Source organism: Stylophora pistillata, chromosome 1 (assembly GCF_964205215.1).
Source record: "Stylophora pistillata chromosome 1, jaStyPist1.2, whole genome shotgun sequence".
NCBI lineage: Eukaryota > Metazoa > Cnidaria > Anthozoa > Scleractinia > Pocilloporidae > Stylophora > Stylophora pistillata.
The window spans coordinates 28,065,421-28,089,749 of record NC_142519.1 but is presented as its reverse complement, the minus strand read 5'-3'; the positions used below and the strand labels follow the sequence as shown (position 1 = coordinate 28,089,749).

The 24,329-nt window shown below is 39.0% G+C and overlaps 1 protein-coding gene and 1 long non-coding RNA gene across 6 annotated transcripts in view; one reads left to right on the top strand and one right to left on the bottom strand.

Moving 5' to 3' along the window:
• The window catches only part of LOC148741958 (uncharacterized), a 45,168-nt gene extending 36,951 nt beyond the window's left edge, over positions 1-8,217 (bottom strand). Inside the window, exon 1 of one of the 2 annotated variants that reach the window (XR_015990202.1) lies at positions 8,052-8,217. This is a non-coding gene — a long non-coding RNA (uncharacterized LOC148741958). Of the gene's footprint in view, positions 1-4,360; positions 5,027-8,051 lie in introns of those variants that run through there. The other variant, XR_015990205.1, reaches the window with a different exon arrangement.
• LOC111322705 (fibroblast growth factor receptor 2) lies at positions 5,041-18,074 on the top strand. 4 transcript variants are annotated; one of them, XM_022925863.2, is made up of 14 exons: positions 5,041-5,182; positions 8,250-8,603; positions 9,374-9,406; positions 10,013-10,300; positions 10,836-11,213; positions 12,090-12,533; positions 12,723-12,887; positions 13,414-13,524; positions 13,787-13,971; positions 14,357-14,479; positions 14,575-14,686; positions 14,908-15,004; positions 15,875-15,980; positions 16,841-18,074. In XM_022925863.2, exons 1-14 carry the CDS (start codon positions 5,110-5,112, stop codon positions 16,952-16,954), a joined length of 2,583 nt encoding a protein of 860 aa, XP_022781598.2. In that variant the 5' UTR covers positions 5,041-5,109; the 3' UTR covers positions 16,955-18,074. The 4 variants fall into 4 exon arrangements, with proteins under 4 accessions (XP_022781598.2, XP_022781597.2, XP_022781596.2 ...); XM_022925862.2 differs by having other exon boundaries at positions 10,010-10,300; XM_022925861.2 differs by having other exon boundaries at positions 8,250-8,615.
• Positions 18,075-24,329: the final 6,255 nt, after the last annotated feature.

The following is a 24,329-nucleotide window of genomic DNA, read 5'->3' as shown; positions in this document are numbered from 1 at the left end:
TAATATTTCGTCTGGACAAGCCCTGGCTCTCCAAACTTAATTATTCGTGAAGGGTTTTCACTGTAATATCGTAATATAGCAAAATGGCCGGAAAAGACCAAACAATGACGAAGCAAAACAAATGAAGAAAAAAACCGAATATAAGGTCATTTAGACCAAAATCAAACGCACAATTTTCACGTTGTAGATTACATCCAAAACGAATGTCTCATAATATCATAACAGTCGTTTTCCATTGATGTAAAATAAAATAGACGAATTGAAGTAAAAAAAAAGTGTTAAAGTAATTCTTAACCATGTTTAGACAAATCGCAAAACGTTTCTATTTAATTATTTTGAAAGTAATTATAAGAGCTAATTAATTCCCTGGTAACCTTAAAGACAGAGGCCAGAGAGTTTAAAGCCTCTTAGACCATCATTTCTAGATGGCTGGTGATATCTACCCAAGTCATTATTACGGTCAATCAGAACAAAAGCTTTCGAATTTTAAATGCAGCCAATTGGAACTCAAAGGAAATATACGCACACAGCAAAACACGACTGAAAAAAACCACAACTGGTCTCAGTTTTAAATCTGATTGGTTGGCAAATGTGGCGCTTGTTTTCTGAACCAAGCAGTAAGCGAAGCGAAGCAAATCGAATGCAATCCTGCTTTAATTTTAGCACTCAAACGAGAGGTGACTAGGATTAAATGAAAACAGATTTAAAGTCTACATTCAGATGAGTCTCCATTCTCTTATTTAATTATCTATTTTTCAACAACGTAGATTGATTACATCTACCGATTTCAATTACCAACAGTTTGGATTTTACTTCAGTATTCGACATTTCCCTCATCTTCCATCAGTCAACTGGTTTACACGCCCTTTGAACAAAAAGCTGTAACAATCAAATATTGTGGAACAAGATATTTTTCGTAAATAGCATTTATTCCATTGCTTTCAACTTAGTATTTAATTCCAACCTCAATCAAAAAAATAGGATTAAGATCAGACAACGTGTATAGTAGCGTGAGGGTCAAAACCGATATCGAACACGCTTGCCGTTTTTCAGAACATAAGGCGCACAGTCTTTGTACCGGTCCATGAAGAGGAAAAGTTTGAAAATAAGTTCTTTGACTTGAAAGACACCTTGTTACAACTGGAACGAAGTGTCTCTTCTGGGGCGGTGGAACAAATCTGAATATCAAAGATAAGGATGCGTCTACCTTTAGACATGTTCTAACCCGGCATGAGATGCTAGTCATCGGAAGAAGACGAACAAGAGTAACTTAACCCCTCTACTGTGAGGAAAAACTATTTCTAACCCAACCGAACGGCTTACAGTAGAATTTGGTGCGGCATACCCTGCGGGAAAACACGAAGGATTCTTTACCTTCATCATTCAGTGTGGTTTGGAAGCAGTCCAGCTTCGGTTTAATGTGAAGTGTTGTGTATCAGCTACACCCATATAGTTGACAACATGAAGAAGGATTAAATTTTTTTTTCAAATTCTTGGGCGGTTTGGTTTATTCTCTGAACTAGATTTGGACCGATGACAATTAGCTCCCCTTAATAATCCTACAACTAATCCAGGAACATCGCCTTAAGAAAAATAATATGATCTAAAGCTGCTGTAGTGAAATGGAAACAGTGCCACATAACAAGACACTTCATCACTAACAACTCTTTGGATGTAGGGTGGTTCTAGGTTACATAGTCTAGCGAGGATCACGGCTAAGTGTTTTCGTGGGTAGTCGGAAAGTTTCCTTTAATGTTTTCTGTGACATATAAAGAGTGAATTACCAAGATCTAAGCAGACAAACCTAGACATCTGTTGACACAACCAGTATTAGAAACGTCTTCATTCTCGTGCAAGAATGATAAGATTCTTAACGAAGACCTGACCTGATAGTTATCCGTACTCGACATTTGCCTACATGCTGCACGAAAATCAAGAGTTGTCAGAGCAGCTACAAAGGTCTCAAATAGTGATCTGTTTTGTATTTTACTTTCTTCGCAGTCTATCATAAACGAGTTTTACCATTCAAAAGAAAAAATTGGTCAAACTCCCTAAACAAAGGGAAATAATCTACTCAGGCAATATAAACTTTCGTGTGACTGTCAGAACACCTGCTAAAAGGATTTCACAGCTCTAATTAACATCTTTTCTCTGAAAACAGCTTTCAAAACTCCACCCACAAACAGATTATCACCACACAATTTTGTTAGTATATGCCGGCTTTGTCATGATTAGTATCAACTAAGTGCGCTGAACTGGAAAAGTTGAGACATTTCTGCGTCAGTATAGTTTTCTTTCTCCTTTTTCCGAGGTCTGGTAATGTGTATCTACAACAATCATAGTGAAATGCAAACAATCTCTTCTGTCGCAAACAAGTCCTATGACTAAAATGTGATCTGTTCACTTTATGCTCTGGCGCCAGCTTGATGATTACAAACTGACCAGTTATGATTTTTGAAACGTTATCCATCAACGCCAGTCTCCAAAACCGCATTCCGATCTCTGCCAATCAGACATCGTTGTAGACGGGTGCGTCAAGAGATGTTATGCATTTTTTTCAACTCGGTTCGATCCAAAATATAAAAGTTCGAGTGTGGGCTTCCGAGTTTGCGAAGGAATCGTAAGACACGTGTTCACTACAGTATGATTTCCGTTTCAAAAGATGTTAAATTTCCTTATGTAATGTCGACACGCGATAACCACCGCATGCAAAAAAGCGTCAAGAGTCTCCTCTTAGTTCATTCACACCAGTTCAATTTACCACTCGAGATCTTGGTCATCTCATTTCTTATATGACCATAGTCCAATGATCCCTTCTGACCTAACCAAGCACTTTTAAATTCATCATGGAGCCCAGATTTCCGTGCAGAAAAATGCATATTGTAGAAAAAGATAAACATCCATAATGGGAATTTTTTTCAGTTTATTCAGGGTAAAACAACATTAGAACTGGCCACCTGCCCGACATAATTACCCCTAGAAGCTCAATTTAGAGTTCACAAAACCTCCGGCTTTTCTTTCCATAAGATATGAAGAGCCTGAGTGTCAGTTTGAACCTCCACAAGCCTTTAATTTTCTCGATATTGGCATTCTTGCTGAGTATTTGACAAATGTAACATAAATAAATAAAGACGGGACAAGACCATTTCTGCCTGAACGAGTGACAATTGAATTTATCGTACAACAAGTGCTATCTCGGTATTGTTGCAACACTCGAGAGTGTCTCAACAAGGTTGAGAGTACATTTCACAGCGTGAAAACGATATAACAGCTCCTCGACACATCTTCTCTTTTTGGTACATAATACCATAAACAAAATTTCTGTAATTTCGTGGGAGTGCAAACTAAAAAATAAGTTAAAAAATTTCAGATATTTCAAGGTATGGTTCAGTTCGATCGACAAACACAAAATCAAGGGTGAATTGCTGAAAGATGAGTACGATAAGAGCCCACGAAAAGGGTGTCACATCTCGTGTTTCTGAGGAATCCTACTCTAACTATTTTTGTCTGCTTGCAGGTATTGAATTTTCCAGCAGCCCTCCTGCTTGCAAAGTTAAATACACCAACAAGACCAGACCAATTTTCTCTCACCTAAGAGCTGCCCAAGGAAAGTAGCAAGACATCAGGAGGCACGGATTAACTTTTTACAGTCACGAGGTAACGAGAAAAGAGTCGAAGCTAATGCTAATGAAATAGATATCTGTACAATTCGGGTGAAGAATTGGAACAGATAAGCAGGTCAATAAACATTCCAAACGAGGCACTGTTAATTTAAAACACGTTGACACATGCACCTAAGCCATCATTATGACAATTATACAGATGGAGGGAGACCTTTTCGGTAATCTCATTTAAAAATACTCTGGTTTCCTAAAGTACGGAGAAGAAAGGGAGTAGGCTAAAATTCCCCCTAAAATTTTGCGAATCACACGATTTACATCCGAATTCGCGAGTCACCAAAACTGTGCAAGGTAGCGAGGTCGACAGGTGAGCTGTTTTTTCATTCGTAAAACTGTTCGCAGCTTCAGCTTCTCTTCTTTCTCACTATAATTGTCCTAGTTTGCGCAACGATTTCTAAAGCCTTTGTGATGAAGTGGCTGTACTCATGTAAAAGTAAATACGGGATTGATTGTTTACTTCAGGCAAACAGTAGCACACGTATTGGCTATTTAATGAGAATCCCCCGGAGAATTGAGGAATGTTGTTGAAATACTATTTTTTGGAGGAAGATTTGTTATTAACCAAATAACACAAAGCTTGTCAAGAAGGAAAAGAGTAAGCGATGAAGATTAGTGTTTCCGTCGCTTGCAACGATTTCCTTCTCTAATTTTTAAGGTTTTTAACTGCACTACGGTAGTACCTTCACTAAACAATCTCCTCGCGGTTTTAACAAACTCTAAGAGTTAATGATGCAAGTTCCTGCTCGACGCACTCAACAGATCTTAAAGGCACAGACTTCAGTGAATATGCAAAGGACTGTGTTAATGTGCTTCCAGAATGAAAATGAAGTAATTAGGACCTGAATAATAAATTTGCCCCAAGGGTATGAAAACTTCATTCAACCGGAAACGCGCGTGTACTTCACATCTATTGTATTTTTGACATGATTGATAGAGGTGTGGCCATTTGTCACTTGAACTATTGAAATTTCACACAAAATTCAACCAAAGCCAACATACCGAGACCAGTGAAATACTAAGCCAATCAAAATTCACTTGCAAAGGAATTTGTGTCGTTGTTTGGTTGCGCTTAACGCTGAATCACTAAGAGAACTGGAATATCGACTTCTTCCGGACCAAATTTCTCTTTGTCGCCCCTTTATACATCTTCATGGAAGCAGGGCATCTGTCACGGTCACATCAAATAGGGAAATAATTCGCTATTTGGCACAACGTCAGTATTGTGCCCTCAAATTGACAACAAGCAAATGAATTGTCTGCGCAGCCCCAAGATAAACCAGGCAACTTGAGACGTGGAGGGTACCTAAAGATCATCTCATCTACAAAATCCCTTATATCCGTAGTTATCCTGCAATCGTTGGACCGATCGGCAAATTTCTACGCTGAACAGTATGCTAATTCGTAAAGGAAGGCCTTGGTCGATGTGAGCATGCAGGCAAAGCGGTGTTGTTGGTGGATATTGTTGGTCGACCTTCTAATCAATACGCAGACTGCTCAATCTGGTAAGTAGATATCTAAATACCTCGTTGTTTTATAACATTCACATTTCAGTGAAAACGAGCCTTCCTTGTTTAACGTTTAGTCAAAAAGGTTGACTCGGACAGATCTTTGTTTGAATTACTGTAAAATGAAAACGGTTTCCGCTTTTTCTGTCAGACTAAATTAAAAGTCGTGTGTGAGATCTCGTCACGCTTCGAAAATCAATTTGAAGTAATATGTCAAGATCAATGGCTCTATTCATTAGACTCATGCAAGGAAAACTCGTTATTACTGGACGGGGCAGATGAAATGTTACTGAATAGCCTCACGTACATTCGCAAATGTTTGTTCAACGCTTAAACATAGCAAAGTAGGTAGCAAATAAGACACTCGGTCATCACAAGCTGCTGTTTACCATTTCTATTATGTTTGGCATTGTTGCCTTGTGATATTTCTAGTCTATCCAGCTGCTCTTAACGCCCTCGCGTTTTATCAATCATTCAAAGAGTAAAGAGTATATTCCCTCTCTACTCGCAGTTAAAGCGAAAGTTGCTGGCCCTGAGTCAGTATGAACAGCATTTGAAGAACAATCGTTCGCCTCGGAGAAAAAAATTCCGGGTTCGTGATCGTTTCATGGCCACCTTGTTTTCATCGACGACAAGGTGCCAATATCCAGCAATATCCCAAATGGAAGTGATATAGGAATTTACATTAATCATATTTTAATACAAATATTCAACAAATGCTACCTTTGAGCAGAGGCTTGAAGGATTTTGACTCTGTCGCCGCTCTATTTGAGAAAAAAACGCTCGTAAATCGCTTCTAAGCAATCTTGTTTTATTTCACCGATCGCAATGGACGCAGCCATGCGTTGTTAAAACATCTCTAAAACTCACCGGGCGCTATGCTCTAGCGTTTGTCAACGGGCTTTCCACTAGTTTTGTCCTCTACCAGGGAATTAGGAGCTTTTTAAAAGTTCTCGGTAGATCCTCGCCAGGCGATGCGGCCTCGTCGAAAATGCGGCAATTTGCAAGATAAATCGACAAGTTGTTACCCTTTCGCTTTTAAAAGTGGCTCTCGAAAGTTAAATTTCTTTTGTTCGATCATGTAGAAATGTATAGACACACTCAAAGAAGTTTCTATCGTAGGATCTAAGAATACACAGAAACTGCACAAAGTAATTATGTCGAGGAGAATTTTTTCTCCTCAACCGAAACGTTAGAGCTAACTTACACTTCATTTAATGTTTGACTGTTAAGTGAAAGAGAATGTAAAACAGAATTAAATCAAAACTACAAACCATTTGGTTTTATACTGTAAATGGAAAAAAAAAAGAGGTTGCGCTGCAATAATTTCTTTCTGAGAACCTCAAGGTACTAAACCTTTGACTTACTAAGACTGACCCCTTCTAAGACTTTAAAATAGCTGGTAATTCAGTTTCTAGTTTTTTTTTTATTCAGTTTCAGTAACGGTCATGATGCACATTGCTGTTCAATTTTTTAGTAAAACGACGATCGCGCGCAATTAATACAAATGTGAGCTAAAGGGATATCTTTTCTGCACGTAGAACAGTTCTCTTGCAATGGAATAACAGATCAAAGCGACCAAGCAATGTTTACTTACTAGTCTTAAAATCAGTAAAAGCCTAAGTAAGGAAATGTTTCTCACGTTTTTTAACTTTCTACTTGTTTTAGCTCCCCTTCTTTCCTGCAAATTGACAGTCAAATAGATGCTCAGTCAATAGCTTGTTCCCTGGGATTACGTAGTGGAAATTGTGGTCACTAATAAATAATGAACAGGAAACATGTTTTTGGGATGTATGTTTACACTCTTGACTTGACGAGTAATTGAGTGAGCAGAGATATTAGGAGAAAGAAAAGATAACAGAGGGAGATCATTTCTCTCTGAAAAACATTTCAGAAATGGTTTTAAAAGGCAAATGTTGCGGACACCGCTGAAATAAAATCGTCGATAATATTCTGACTTCGTTAGAGTATCTTGCAATTAATATCACCTAGAATCGAGTATGTTTCTGCTCTTTCATATAGTGAGTTACTTTTTTTCACATTGAAAAGCTGCGAATGCATTGAAAAGCTGCGAATGCGAGAAAGCTTTGATCTTTCCTCTAGGTTTTGTTATGTGTCAATCCCTATCATATTACATGCTTTTTTGCGACAGTTGTCTTTTATGTGTAAAAGGAAGCATGTTTTGGGTCTGTCTGTGTGTTTGATGCATCTTTTTAATTGGTCGTTTTTTGAATATCTCGATAACGAAATGGGCAGATGTAGACTAAGACAAATATGTGGTAACGTAAAACAAATGACTTGGTTCAAAGTGCAAGCGAAGACCAAAACATTACTCGCATGTTGTTTATGAAAGTCAATGATGAGAATTTCCGGCGGGATCTACGAGTAACTGAATCTGTGGAGAATATTACAAACAGGGTTTAATTTTTTAATAAATTAATTCTCCATCGCCATCATAAAACGAGTTAATGTTTATTTCCTGATTTATTCCTCGCGCGACGTTGAAAAGGTAGTTCAACACACTTCAAAATGAAATCAACTATATTGCACTAGCCATTAAGAATACCGAAATAACATCTTTAAAAAGCGAAATGTAATTAATGAAACTCGGAACATTTTTGGCACGACACATAGTGAAACATTTAGTCATGAAACCAACGAAATAGTTTTCTGGAGAAATCTAAATTTGGCTCTGGTCGTAGTTTTGAAATCCTCATACAGAACAGTGTGACTTTAGTACCTTTTCACACTGAGGATCCGTACTGTCTGCGCCGCTCAATATCAAATTTAAAATACCGCGTGGCATATAGGGGATCACATACTTAAAGGCGTCCAGCCCTAAGGGGAAATATGCAATACTTCTTACCTCGATAACGCGATTATACCGACTGCACTGAATAAAATCCGTCTCCTAGGCACGGCATTATCTCCTGGCAAAGCTAAGCCAAGTTTCGATTTTTGTTACTACACGCATAGGATTTAGATTTGCTTTTTGACTCCAACTAATAACAAATAATTAATAATATCAGACTCACTCTGACTATCAATCATTCAATCTTCATAGACAACTATCCACCACGTGCTCAGGGTACTAAAAAATCACAGTATGTCGCCCGATTAGGAGATACAGAACGGTTAAGATGTGCTGTGACGGGGCGTCCACCACCGTCTATCACATGGATCAAAAACGACCAGCCTTTCCACCAGTCGGAAAGGATAAGAAAACTAAACAAGGACAAAACTATAAAGATCAAAGGAGTTCGACTTGAGGACCGAGGCAACTACACCTGCATTGCTGAAAATCCTCTAGGTAAAGTTAACCTGACGCTCCAGCTACACGTGCGTCATGATGAAAATCTGACAGCTACTGATTCACCACCAGCAACTAAAAGGCCTACAACTGAGCATCAGGCTAGAGGTAAGCAAGCAGGTAAGATCTACAGAGAAGCACTTTATGAGTTTGTTCTTTTTGGTTTGTGAAAGCAACCCAATACTTTGGTGGCTACGTATGATGCACGATCCTCGCAGTAGAGAGCGCTATTTATGCCATAGCGAAAATCAGACCTGTACGGGATTCGAACCACTGACCTCTGCGATACTAGTGCAGCGCTCTACCAATTGAGCTAACAAGCCAACTGGGAGCAGGCCGTTAAGTTGATTCGTAATAAACCCGTGATGATAAATCAGGTACAATGAATATATGAAGTTCATATATTTTGAACTGCGGTTGTAGATACGTATGATGCACGATCCTCGCAGTAGAGAGCGCTATTTATGCAATAGCGAAAATCAGACCTGAAAAAAATCAGGCCTGTACAGGATTCAAACCACTGACCTTTGCGATACTAGTGCAGCGCTCTACCAATTTTCGTAAAAATTGCATAAATAGCGCTCTCTACTGCGAGGATCGTGCATCATACGTATGTACAGCCGCAGTTCAAAATATATGAACTTCATATATTCATTGTACTTTGGTGGCTATTCATAAATTGTTGATTGAGGTTTCCTTGTAATGATTTCTGCTTGAATAAAAAGACAGAAATAAGACTTTTTGACACTTTGCACCCTAAGCTCAGAGTACGTGCATGTACCTAAGCCGGCATATCTTAACAAGACTAAACACCGTTATATCCCCAAACCACAATTTTGGAGGTTCAAGGTCTTTACCAACAATCTCTCTATTTTCAGATTTAACGACGAATCTCAAGACAACGGAATCAAGTGAGTATCTGTCATCTTTTATGATTGTTTTGGGCAACTAATGGATGAAAGCTCATTGGAAGAAGGCGTGGTCACTGCACTAAGCCAAAAGCATAACCCTCTCGTGAAAAGAGGCAATGAATACCAACAAATAGGAGAGAGGCACATGCGGAATAAATATACTATAAAAAGTGGTCCTTCGTTAACACCAGTAATCGAAACTATAATCAAACACCTGACTTGAGCACTGAGGGGACATAGTAGGAGTCATGCTTGTAATTGGACAGTGTAGTAGGGAAGTTAACGCGTTACAAGTGCACGCGCTGCTGTCGCGCACTTCGTAGAGTTAACTGTTCTTTCTTATGTATATGGTTTGTTTTGTAATTAATTTTTAAAGTTTTGATTAATTGGAAACATGACTTCGTGTCGTCCAATTGTCTGTAATCATCCTCGCGATTAGCAAATCGAACTCCAGCTTCGTGTCGGCGTTCATTCGATTTTGTAACCACTCGTATGGTCACACAGCGAATTGGACTTCACTTAGTTCTGTTACCATCATTAGTAGGTAGGTTGGTAGGTAGGTACGAGCTTTATTATTTTGGTTTTTTTGTTTTCGCGCTTTAGCAGGAGCACCAGTATTTAGCGATCCAAATTTTCTGATGAGATCATTCAGGGCATGGCCTGCATCACACTCCATACGACTGAAATGTAAAGCAACTGGTGCACCACCGCTCAAATACAAATGGTTAAAGGACGGAAAGGTCGTACAAAAGCGACGTTTGGATCCATATGTTAATAACTCCCTTTGGTACTTAAAACTGCGCGAGCTTGTACCCTCTGATTCTGGGAGATACACTTGTCTAGTATCCAATCGTTATGGATCAATAAATCACACCTTTACTCTTCAAGTTGTTGGTAAGTATAGAAAATGAAATTGTTGCTGATTTATAATTTAACTTTTATAACACTGTAAAAACCAACTCGATCAATGATTTGGGAATGTTTTTCTTTTTTTGTTTTGCTTTGTTTTTTGTTTGTTTTCACTTCAAAAAAAGAAAAACAAATGCATAAATTTTGTATAATTTTGAACTGAAAGTGTGTGTTACTTCCAAACACTTCAAGAGGGCGACATTCCTGGGGGAAAATTGTTGTAATTTCAGTAGAGAATAGTGACATTTACGATTCAGAGAGAAAAAAAGATATCGGAAAAAAGCCTCAAGACGGCACAATAACAAATGGTAATATCGATATAGGCAGACAATAGAGACAGTACACCATCTACTGTGATATCAACAAGTTTTTCGAGCAATTTGGGACACACAAGGACTCGTAATTTTCCAGATGTCGCAAATTTGTCAGCGTTTGAAAATTTGTTTGCTGGCTTGTGATTGGCACATCATGTCGAAATCAAGTATCCTCACTTCAAAATTATTTTCCCTTTTCTCAACAGCTAGACCCCGGTCAGCTCCAATCCTACAAACCGATCTTCCAAAGAACAAAACTGTGCAGGTTGGAGATAACGTGACATTTACCTGTATTGTTCTAGTTAGTGGAACTCTCCCGGATTTCAGATGGCTTAAATGGAACAAATCCGTCACTTCTATGCCTAAAACTTACAAAGACATCTTGAATGGATCATATCGACTTATAGACCCATACTATTACGAGACTGTTCAAGTTAAAAGTAATTATGGTGTCGAGGTGACTATTGTAAATGTGACCGAGGATGATTTTGGACTCTACACTTGCTTTGTGAGCAATCATATTGGCAGGGATTTCAGGAGTACATACCTCATCAAATATGTGAAACCCACGGTTCCTGTGTCAGGTCAGTATCTGTTTTAAACACGGCGCTGCAAACTTTCTCACATGCACACCTAGCGGAGCGATATATCGATTGCGCTTTAAGTAAAGCATTCCACATAGTTACTAAAGGGTACTTCTCAGGAAAGTTCTTACCCAATCACACTTTATGATTTAACTCTCTCCAAATTCTCATAACCGTCTGCCACACATCCCTTGTAATAGTAGTTTTTAGACCTCCTTTGTTATTGTAGTTTGTAGAATGTTGTCTTAAGTTAATCAATATCCCCTTTTTCCAATCACCATTGTGCTCGACAATTTATTGATATGGTGAGGAGAATCACTTCTTCGTCACTATCAGGAGTCGAGTGGTTAAGACCTGTGACATGCCTTAGAATAACAGCCGCCATTACCTAGGTGGGCAGCCAGTCCCTGTTGCAGAATGCAATTTTTTCCGTTACTTCATTATGTCACCCCAGCAACATATCACAAGCGCCTATTAGCATCTTTCTATGTAAGAACCATGAACTATACCCTGTGAGCGGTGACGTGCTGACGAGATCTATCCTCGTCTATGGCCACTAACTCGGTTGACCAAATTATCGTCTCTAACTAATATTTCCATAGGTACTGTAATCAATTTGAAAATTGTTTTACTTGTGCATACTGTCAATTGTAATACTGCACACGTCTGTGACTGAAATGTTACTTTCCCATAAACTTGGTGATCAAGCTTGGGAAAACACATCATCGTTATAGCCACGAGAAGAAACACATTTCACCACCCGAAGAAACCCAACACCTGACATACTACTGCAATTTTAACTGTTTTATTTGTATGTAGAACCATGGCCATGCTTAGGAAATTCTGAAGACTGTTTTTTAATTTTGCTTTCTTTAGAGACGGTAGCCACAGAAGCCACAGAACAGCCATCCTCACCTGAGAAGACCTCAGAACTTCTAACGGAAAAAGAAAGGCCACCTCAGACTGGCCTAATTATCATCATCCTTCTCTCAGTGTTCTTTTTAATAGCAGTCATATTAATCGTCGTGTTTGTTTTCTGTTATCGCAAGAGACTAAAGGAAAAATTCCCTAAAAAGGAAGTGACACTACAAAACATGGAAACAATGAGAGCGTCGTTAAATCTTTTACCGTCAGAGCCTAACACACCCAATCAAACTGATGGAACAACTAGAACGTTCAGTTATGCCGCTCCAAGGAGGAGATTAAGTTCTACTGGTTCAACAAATTCTACAGCGCCTTTAATAAGATACGGGACTGGAAGCTATCGGTCTCGATTTTCTTCGGGTATTTCGTCTAGAATTGATTCTAACATTGCCGAAGGTAAGGAACGTTTATCTGGGCTGGGTTTTTCAAAGCTAATTTAAGTTTACCTAGGGTTAGTATTTCCTCAATACAACCATTTCCTCAGAAAAAAGCAATACAAAAAACAAAAACGAAGAAAAAGTTTTGAGCTATGGGCTTTATGATTACAGAAAGCACAGCTGATAAAAAAGCTTTCTGTCACTACAGAGCTCTATGAGTTGCCTTGTGACGAAGAATGGGAAATCGTCAGATCTCAAATAACGTTAAGAGAACAGCTTGGAGAAGGTGCTTTTGGTTTGGTCATGCGTGCTGATGCTGTAGGTTTACCCGACCTACCTTCTACATGTTCAGTTGCGGTCAAAATGCTTAAAGGTAAGTTAGTATACATTAATCCTTTGTACTGGACTCGTTGAAATCAATAATATTCTAAAAAAAACTTGAGCTTCTAAATCATAAATTACAATGAAACACTTTAAAAAATTAGCCCATCGGTGTCTACTTCCTGAAAAGGATGCTTAGCCTCGACGAGCGAATAGATGCATGTATGTAACTTTCACGATTTCGATTTCGATGAGTGTTCCATCGAAACGTTGATGTATATCAAAACGATTTTCCTCAACCTGTAAGTACCTCCTTTAGATCAATGTGCAGCACTTACACTCGAGTAAGTGCTGGGTAGATTGAGAGGAGAATACATGAACGGGCTCTTCGTGTAAGTGGAACACCCAAGTTAGCAACAAAAACGTCAAGCTGTTTTTTTACCTCCCAAAACTGAAGCGATTGTTGCAAAGTGAATTATAAAATAGTTTCTAGGCTGTCGTATAGATGTGATGACAAAAGCTGAGAAAAATGAGGGTTGCCTCTTAACACCTTCCCGTTAAAATATTGTATCTTACAGCTGACGCTACTGAGAACGAATTAGCAGACCTTTTGTCTGAAATGGATACAATGAAGGAAATTGGAAGACACAAGAACATTATTAACCTGATCGGTGCATGTACGCAAGATGGTAAGTGGCACTTTTCCAAAAGTTAGATTTTTTGTTCGTTTGCAAACCTAAGACAAGATAAATGTATTTGAAAAATACATTGAATGCTCGGCACTTCTCTATCAAGCAGGTAGAGAAAAACGGCAAAATTTTCCTTCATTTAACGTATATGAAAATCAATAATAGACCTGCATTCGCATCGTAGCAACATGATAACGCGCCCTATTAGTGCTTACGTTGTCTTTAAAGAAATGGTAAAGATCTTTACTTACATGTATTTCAGGTCCTCTGTTTGTCGTTGTCGAGTTTGCACCACACGGGAATCTTCGACAATTTCTGAGAGAAAGAAGACCATCTGAGTACCAACAACACAAACTTAGCCCTTCTGGTCCTTCCCTAACAATGAGGGATTTCGTCTCATTTGCTTTCCAAATAGCAAGGGGAATGGAGTACCTGGGAACAAGAAAGGTAATTTTATCCATACGATACTTAAACCATCCAAAAGTTAACCACTCCTTGCATGGTATCTCTAATAAGAAATTATAATTTGTCTTAAAACAATAGTTGACGCGTTGAGTTAGGTCACTAAGTCATTAACATTTTCCCGCGTTAAAGACCAATAGCAATAGATGTAGATTAACTTTGAGTTCTGATAGTTTCTTGTGACGTCATTTATTGTAATAACGGGCACTTGTTATCAGTTTGGATTTGGTTCTATGACAGTACTACGGTACGAGTAGAGGGAGCAACATTTCAAGTTTTCCCTCTACTTCTCCTTAACTGCAAAGCTTTTTTTTTTTCACAAAAAGTTAAGAAAAGTTTCAATTACATTCTGAATTCTCTCTAACTGTAGTGCGTTCATCGAGACCTTGCTGCCAGAAACATCCTTGTTGGAGAAGACTACATTATGAAAGTTGCTGACTTTGGCCTGGCCAGAAATGTCAGAGACGTGGAGTACTATAGGAAAACTACAGATGTAAGTGTTCACATTTGTGTTTACAAAGTGCGATTTTAAAAATATGTCAGAATCTTGTAGTAACACTTGTATCCGGCCATGTCCTTTGTTTGCAGGGTCGGCTACCGATAAAATGGCTCGCCATTGAGGCATTGTTTGATCGAGTTTACACAACACAAAGTGACGTCTGGGCGTTTGGCATACTGCTCTGGGAGATCTTCACCCTTGGTAAGGACGTCTATAAGAGGGCATGTTGAGTAAAGCCAGGATATTTACGAAAAATGTTCGAAACCGTACTTTCAAAAATGTACTTTTACCTCCTTTTTTGTGCAAGGAGGAATGCTAATAATCCGCCGTGGTTTTTACCCATTTGCATAGCTAAGACATGGTAAAATGGCGTAAGACAAGACTTTCACAATAACTTAAGTTGGAAATGTCTTTCTTTTCAGGGGGTTCTCCGTATCCAGGAATACCCATAGAAAAGCTGTTTGATTTGTTAAAGTCTGGCTACAGGATGCAGAAGCCTCAAAATTGTCCAAATGAGATGTAAGTTACATGATGCAGGTCCTTTACTTTATCAACAAAAACCTTAATTCACAGAATGAATTCGTCCGATCTCGAGCTGGAGGAAGCAAGGGCTTGCCTTTTCTCAATCCCTAGGTCAATCCCCAGTTCTTCGGGAAAATTGAATCGGGAATGTCGTGAGGGTTTCTACACAGGAAGTGTTCTATGATCCAAGGTCATGTTGTTGATGGTGTTCACAACTGCCGCTTGTAATCCACTCGGGAAGTTATAAGAAAAAACAGTTAAGTGTTTCCTGTTCTCATGATTATTGATGACAACGTAATTGAGTTGGTATGCATTAAACCGGAAAGGGGACTCATGTGACGTCGTTTCCTGCTCAATCAATGTCAAGGCCAATACTAAGGAAAATCACATGCTTGGTAACTTTCCTCGAGCGATCTACTTTGAAGATTAAGAGGAATAAGAATAGGATGTGATCTTTGGAACTGAATTTTTTAGTTGAGGCAATGTTAACAAAGGAGCCGTGAAAAAGAAGAGGGCTTCGCGATTTGAACAACGACTGAGTTGTTATGTACATTTATTAAGCAGTGTTTCCCGTAACAATATCAAATTAAACAACGATATCTGGATTGAGTCATCAAGTCGGGTTATTTTTTATCGAAAAGGGATCGAGTTTCCATTCCAAAAGTGGAATTTCTGTTGAACACATTGCAAAAGTTCAACCTTTGGTCAGATTTAATCATAAAATTGCAACATTTGACGGGAATAAGAAACTTGGGTTAAGACGATTAAAAATTTGACAGACACGAGAGCCACTAAGGAGTGCATTAGAGGAATACAAGCTTACATGCTGAAATTATTTATTCTTTTTTTTCAACATCGATTTTCCAGATACGACATCATGCTGAATTGCTGGGATGAAACCCCTTGCGACAGAAAATCGTTCACAGATCTAAGAAAACATTTTGATGCTATGTTATCAATCATGACGAGTAAAGTAGGTATCATGTTACTCTTACGCAATTTTTTTGGGGGCAGGGGGGGGAGAGGGGGGCATGCATCAACGACCTTCAAACCTGTATTAATACGAATATATACATTTTTACACCATTACGCCTCCTGGAGTTTGTGATCCTGTTAGGGAGAATGTACCCCAAGGCCACAATTGACCCAGTAACTCCACACCGTTAATTATTAATTCTAGCCTGGGGAATTAGAGAACGAGGCCATATATCGGTAACCCTCACGTGTGAACAGATAACGCTTACAAGTGTATGTATAACGCTAACGTGTGTGCATCCACGAAGTTGTCTAAACAACTATAAGCTCAGGGTTCGACACTAACTTTTCAACTTACTAGCCAAGTGGCTAGTGACAACTTAGATGTTACAACAATTTCAGTTTGTTTACCAGCCAAACTGGCTGGTGAAAATCGAAAACCACTTGGCAAAAACTGAATTTCTATTAGTCTGTGGCTAGTTGACTACCGTTAGTGTCGAGCCCTGTAAGCTCATAATGTCCAGGTGTCTTAATGTGAAAAATGTTTTTTAAATTATTATAACCTGGCAATATACTACGTATGTGACCTTGATCACAACTGAGAAAGTCACTTGCAAAGAAAAATTTACTGGTCAAGGTTCTGGAAAGCTTTAAGTAACAACGTTCCTTAGTTACAACTTGAAATCGTTGACAATCAAGCAGCTCCACTAGGAAAAAATGCAATTCAAGGTTTACTTCGTTGAATGAATCTTTAAGGTTTCAATATTGATAATTTTGTACCATTTGATACTATAAGGTATCAATATTGAACATTTTTGTACCATTTGCTGAATGTTACCACGGTTCTCTCATTTACAGGAGTATTTGCAAATACTGGCCCAGTCTATTGACGATCTGGCTCACGACATGGAAACACCTATAACGGACGATTCTGATGAAAATACTGGAATAATGCCAGAGTCTACTTGTTAGCGGGAAACGATTCTTTCGTGTATTAGAACGTTATTAAATCTCGTCTTTAATGTGGTTGCAACTAAATTCCAACGCTAAAGGAGTATCAACATTAGAGTTGGTTGTGGCGGAAAAAGCAAAAAGGAAGAAAACAATGAAAAAAATCAGGACCCAGAAACCATAATAACACGATACGGTCTATCACGAAACTGTTTACAAGCACGCCGTGGACAAGAACGTGGAAACATCAGGTCAGCGTCGAGAAAACGCTGGGTAAACAAAGAATTTTCAAGGCCCGGAATCTATCATCTAACAGTCAACTGACGAGCTACAAGGTTACTTAATCCAGTCCGTTGAGCAACGTGCGTGAATCAACAAGCCATGTTAAATAACTAAATTAACATCCTGTTTGAACAGGTAACCTGTTCTGGTGAAAAACTAATTTTCTACATTGCATCATTCTGCAATTCATAAAACGATTAGGAAGTGAAAATCGTTCAGTCAACTCGAAACTGCCTGTTCTTTTGAATGTGGAAAGGAAACTTGCCTACTAACTAAACTTCGTGCACTGGACCACAATAAGTGTCCAAATAATTTCTCTCTGGAAATATATTCAAATTCAGCCTACATCGGTAGACGACAAAGTAGAAGTTTTTCTAAGTAATCAACATCGTCAGTTACTTCCTCTATGAGTCTCTTCAAACGACGTCACGCCATCAATAAAAGCAAGAGTCCCGCCTTAAGAGTAAGAGATTGGCTCAGAGTTTTTCAGAAATGATTAAACTTAAAACTGACTTTGCCAAGTTTCGCAAGAGGGGAAAAACTTTTTGAAAAAAATACTTTTCTGCAGTTCTTGAATCAAAGAGGAATTCTACAGATAATGTTCACTTCATAAAGTATCAACTCATCAAAAATCATTTAAAAATTTGTAGTATCTACACAAAACCAACTCAATTTAATGGAATTAGCTCAGCCGGAAAGATGAGTAGGACAAATTTTATCTTTTTCTTTTCAAAAACAAGACCATGTAATACTTGTGTATAAAAGTAGATAAGCATTCTCAGTTGAATGGGGATGTTTCAACTTAAAGATGTATCTATAGTCTAAGAGTGATTACTTTTATTAAAAAAAAATAATCCAAGCTTATCTGTATTTATTAATTTTCCGTTCTTTGATTTTATCTATTCCATTTCTCTTTGTTCCTCAACGGCATCAATAAATACCTAAAAGTCAGTAGTTTATACCCCATTCACACCAGCAAAACATTTTTGGTTAAACCAGGCTCAACTGAATGGAAATGAGAAAGAGAGAACCGAGAAACTGAATTTTCCATATGGTTCAAGTAATCACAAACTTTTACTTTCAAAGTGCTAAATTGAAAGTACTTGAATTAAAACAATGAAAGATTCCCTTGCCTTTCTTTCTCTAGACACCTGTATAACGGTGACGAATTGGCCTTCGCGACGACGCCTTAGAAAGTACTGAGATAAAAATAGTGAAAGGTTCCCTTCCTTTCCTTTTCTTTCTCTAGACACGTACATATAAAGCACGAAAAACCACGTGCGCGTGAAATCATTTCCAAACTGCCCTGGGCCCACGCGATTACATAGACAAATCGCAATGAAATCGCCTCGATTAGCGTGGAAAACCATCTAATTTGCACGTGTCAAGCAGAAAGTTAGGTAAAGAGATCGCTAAAAAAGGTTACCTTCTTCCCATCATTTTAATGGGTGTGGGGTGGTCTTAGTCTGTCCGAGGTTGTTGCTGAGTATTTTAATTATACAATCATCAGTGTAGGGGATTTAAGCGTGGTTTATTTCAAATAGAATCAATTTGAGCCCAGTTACAGCAGCTCCTTCAAGCGCTTTGGAAGAAGTGTGGAAGAGCCACTCTTCTTACGGGCGTTACCAAAAAGATTATGGTGCCTTGTGGCACTCACCACCCTGCTATATACATATGGAGCCAAGACCTGGCCAGGTCCTTTATCAACAAAAGATCAAGTAATTAATGCACTCCCATCCATGCACCATGGTGAGAATCAGTACCACAGCAACTGCTCAAGGTCGGTTTTAGAATATTGGAATGAGCTGAAGAGTGGACAACGAAAATGACGGCGGTCACCAACGTCCCCTGACGACCACAATGTCGTTTTCCACCTGCCCGCTCCTTCGGTGGTCTCCACTGACTGAGGGCCTGTAAGGCACAACCCTGGAAGTGGAACGAGCTTTCAAGGGAACCTAACACCTGCTGGAGTTCTGAAAGAGGTTTGGCAGCGAGACAGCTGATGCTCCCAATTACAAAGAACAACTACTCAGTTTGAGGTTGTGAGACTGAATAAAAAAGGCACCTCAAAAAGAGCACCTGGTTTTGTGGTATTAGTTTCGAAATAAGTGATTAGACTCCAATTTTATATTTCCTTAGTAAACTGAGCATTACCAAATAACTTCTGTGTAATAATACAAGAATTGACCCAAACGTGGATTATTTTTTTGGTTGCCCGACCCCATTGATGAGGCCCTGTTAGGGGTTTTGAGGATAAGGGATAACTGGGCATGTAATTTAAGGGATAAGTAACAAAATCATTTCGGGGATAAATGATAAGCAAATAGTTTTAGGGACGGTGTGATGAAGGTCGGGTTCCACATTAAATATTCTTGCCTCGTATTTTTCTGCTTTTTTTCGGTAGTTTTTCACCACCCATGACCACCTATGTTCGGTTATCGATCATTTACCTCATTGTCATCAATCAGTTTAGGCTAATCCCAAGCTCCCCGAGTCTCCTGTCAATGTCGGAAAGCGCATGTCAGGGCAGTTCAGTAACTGGTATTCAACTGTAAATGGCTTTAGGACAAATCGCGTTCAGTTGCGAACATTAAGAAATGACCCTTATCTCTAAGGATTAATGATGAAGCACCTTACAGTGGCAGCTTGTAGAAAAAGAGACCGAATGAACATTGATTCTATGCTTAAAATCTTCAGTGTCTCAGATAGCCAGATAATCCAGGCCAATGTTGATACTATCACAGTCAGTTTTGATCTCAGAGAAATTCTAGCTTTGCGAGGGAAACAAGAAAGATGATTTGACTAATCCGTCTGTTATATGCCTTGGGCCCCATAGACAACTACTCCTTGTCGATGCGAGCAGAAGCAAAGTTTTTTCAGCCCGATTACACTATCCTGTTGATGTGACGGAAAAGTGTAATGGTCTCAATACGCTACTAGCTGTTGTGTATAGAGCGGGGGTCGTTGTATACGTTGCAGAATACACTGGAAGCAAAGTTTCCTCCATCAACCTGGAAGGTAAAACTGTCTACAATCCCGAAAGAATAACAGTTAAAGATATGAAAGTGATTCTGAAAGATCTGAAGCTTGCCGAAAGGGACAAGAACAATAAAAAGAAAGACCAACAGCAAAAGCAATCAAACTGGACAGCAGCCAAGAAAGTGGTCCACACGAGGAACTTGCATCGTCCGAAATGCAAAGTGGAAGCTTACTCCAAACTTCAAATGGAACCAAACTGAAGAGTACTTTGATCATCAAAGCGGTGTGGGAGAACCGACGGTGTTGCATTTTCAGGTCAACAAGAAGTGTTTTGCGTGTTCGGCTGTTGTTAAATGATATTGACATAAGAGCCTCGCCTCTACAGAGCATTGGTTCCCACACGCAGGTTTTCGGGGTTGTCTGTTCAAAACAAATTATTCGTCGCCTTATTTTCAACAAAAAGAGGAGGAATATTTTACTATAGACAGACTGATAAAGACGCCAGTGGAGGCTGCAGAAAGAACCTGGGAAGCACTTCCCGAGAACTTACTAGCCACCAACAGCACTGATTGTCAAATGATAAAGGTCCAGATGACGTGTGTTCTGTTCAAATGACGTAGGACATCAAGCTCTGGAAAGGATTTGCGTTACACTTCATGATATTTCCACACCGCTTTTTGACAGCGTCAACTTGAAATCACTCACCACACTCGTCTTCGAAAATCTTTTCGCAAAGACGAGTCAAGGAAATAAATGCCCTATGTTTTACAATTTCCTCGTCGCTTTTCCAGTGCAGTGAAGAGTATATAACATCTGAGCGTGTTACCCACAGAAGTCTCATACACTACGCAAGTGGCTCTTCGTACTATTTCAGTAGACTTTGCAGAACTTGCACGAGGGGAACAAGACATCACTTCTGACGAGGTATTAGCTCCTAACCACTCCTGAGTGCCTCAGAGGTCGTTATTTCTGAAGGTACTTTTGCTTGTCACGTGTCAAAGGTCTACCGTGTCAAAGAATCTCACCAGCTTCAAAAGCAGCCGTAACCCTTCTATATAGCCAGACTTGACGAGAACCTATATGCCATCACAAGATCCTCTACCTCCATTTCAATTTGTGGAAACAACTGCTAAACTGAGAGCTTAATAAGGCCAGCATTAATAGTAATGTTGTAAACCCCACAAAAGAAGATGACACAGTTGTTCCTGGGGATGATGTTTACTACTGTCCACTAGTAGATACCCTAGACGATGACGATACCAGGACTGTTAGTGAGGTGTTAGATGAAACCGAATAAGGCCATGACTGCAGCCTGAAGATAAAGTTCTAACGGTTGCAACAAAATCAGGAAGACGATCAGCCCCAAAAAAAACAGCTCAGATTTTGTCCTCTACTAACGTTCACTAGCGCCAAAGAACGAAAGAAACCATTCTACTTGTTTTCTCCCTTAGCGTATAAAAACTGTTTCTCGTCAAAGGTTTACCCCGAGTTACTTTTGTTCAAATGGTAACGTTTTTTATTGAAACATTGAGCAATTTTAGTTGACGTTTGACCGAAAGCAAACTGTAACAATTTCAAAATTATATTTTGAATTAAATACTATTCCATTTTTAAACCCTTTCTTTGCCTTTAAGAAACTCGAAGAGAAATTCTGAAAAACGTCGAACACAAAATGTTGATTTTGTTAAATGTAATTTAAATCTGTGATGGAAACATCTAAAATTCATAACCAACATTTGAGTCGACGTAGGGGGGGCCGCACTTTGAGCTAGCATTCTTCGAAGCTAAGATCCTGTAGACTTAGGTGATGGATTACAACTGACCATCTTTTGAAATGCCACCAATATGCCTGCAGTGGTATCAAGACTGACGTGACACGAATGTCTGAGGCAAGCTGATAATGATTCTCGAAAAAAAAAATTATCTCGTTCATACCATCGCCTGTTTCGTTGGTTGAAAAATTTAAACCGAGGTACTTTTAGGGATAAAAGCCTTGGAAGTTTTAGGGACATTTGGTTCCAAATTAAAGGGATAAAGAATAACTGGACCCCCTCCCCTCGCCCCTGACAGGGCCTCGCTGATCGAAAAAGCCAACGGGCTAAAAATGGTCACGAAGCCTATTTCTCCCCACCCCCCAGTCTCCTATACAGCAGTTACAGCGCAGTTACAGCAGTTACACTGCTTTACTTCGCAGATTTGAGCTAAACGTAATTACTTCGAACAAGACCCCTGTCTTTTGTGACGGTCTCTGATGAGCATTCACCGACTAGAGGTAAACTAAGCTGTTTAAAAATTGCATAGGCAGGTGTATCTCCATCAAATCAATCGGTCATTTAACTCAAAATATAACTCCAGCAGAGATGTATTTCCGTGGGGAGCTGCCCCCTCAAAATACCAAAGGTAACTTGATAATACTTGATTCATGTAAAACCCTTCAAGCGCAATATTAAGAGTTATTGGGGCATGAGTTCAAGTCTGTCTTGCTGGAATGAGTGTGTGTCACTGGGTGCGGTTGAGGAATCCTATGGGGTAAGTAAATCGTAATTATCTTAGGAAAATTGGATTTCGGACTATGAACCAAAAAATTACAGAAACTAAAGAGCATTTCAGCAGTTTCCCTCTTACGAAGTTGGGTGACAAGCTTCTGACTTTGCTGACGTCAGTACCTTAAGCATCGATGTTTACGTATACACTATGAAAAAAGAGTATCAAGATTGTCAGGAAACTGAAGCATCCACTTTTAGTTGGTGGTGATCATTAAAAGTCTACACAATAATTTTGAAATGACTATCATACATGCCAAACACAACGTTCAACGTGCTACACCTGTTGGTTCATCGTTGTCGCCCTATGACCTCGAATCAGATGGTTAGCAAAGCCGATTGGTTAGCTGCTGCCCAAATCTGTCAACATGGTCACAAATCACGGTTTGCACATAGGAACACGTGAGCAATCCAGGCAAGGGGAGGTTTCGTGACATTAAAATATTAGCTCTACTAAATTATTTGTAGTTTCCTTTTCCATCCAAAACTGTACATGTAGAAAGCTAGACCTGATTCATTCGAAGTGATCAGAACGTAAACTTTTGTTTAGTTTGTTTCCTTTCGTGTGACAAGCCTCGCCAAGCCGCACGTAAACCGTGGCCTTTACCCTGCCTCAAGTGTTTACGTCAAATTTAAATAACTTATCCGAGCTGGTGAATCTATTGAGGTGTTAATTTCTAAGTAGATGAAAAACGATAAAGGAGCTATATTTAGATTTTAAAAGAGATCCGAAAACCGTCTCTAATAGGAATAAACCGCAGAATGAGTGAAGCCGTACTTGTAAAAAAGCAATTAAACGTAATTCAAGATGTCATTGGGATTAGGTAAAAACATTGATCCTCCGCTTTCGTGAAAGAAATTACAAACTCGACGCACATGGCTTAAAAAAATAAACAGAAATCTTAGAAGAGACAGAATTCTTCAAAGAGAATCTACAAAGAAAAAAAACAGTATCTGATAAGCATTCCCCGCCTGGAGGTAAACTACGATATTTAAAAATAGCATGAGCTGGCGCCTATCTGTCATATTAATTCTGTATTTAAACTCATAAAATAAACACGAGGAATATTAGCTCTTTTTTATAGCTTACTTTGGACATTTCAGTGGTAAACAATTCATAATGTTTGCCAGAGGCAACCATAAGCGAAGCATTTAATTGAAACAAATCACTGACTAACGCTTGCTATTTATTGGTTGGCAAATGATCAGGCCATCATGTTTCATGGAAATTCGCCAACCATAAGTACAATGTTAATTCATCCAAATCGTACCACTCCACTTGAATTTCACGATTTTTTTTTCCTTTTGGACATTTTGCTTTTATGACAAATGTCACGCTTTCTCCCAGTTGTCTGTCAACAAGACAAGCCATCCGCCAATGAAATGGCGGATGACAAATAAGCCAATTACATTTTGTTACGTTTATTCATCCTGTTCATGTGAAGCCTCCAAATGCCAAAGCCAAGAAGCCGCAAAAACAAAGTCTAATAGAAATTCCAACGCGTCAAAGGAAGGAAGCACTCGTGACCAATTTCAAAAATAACTTCAGGAACAGAGGATTCGTTAGAATTGTTTGGCCGAGAGTCAACAAG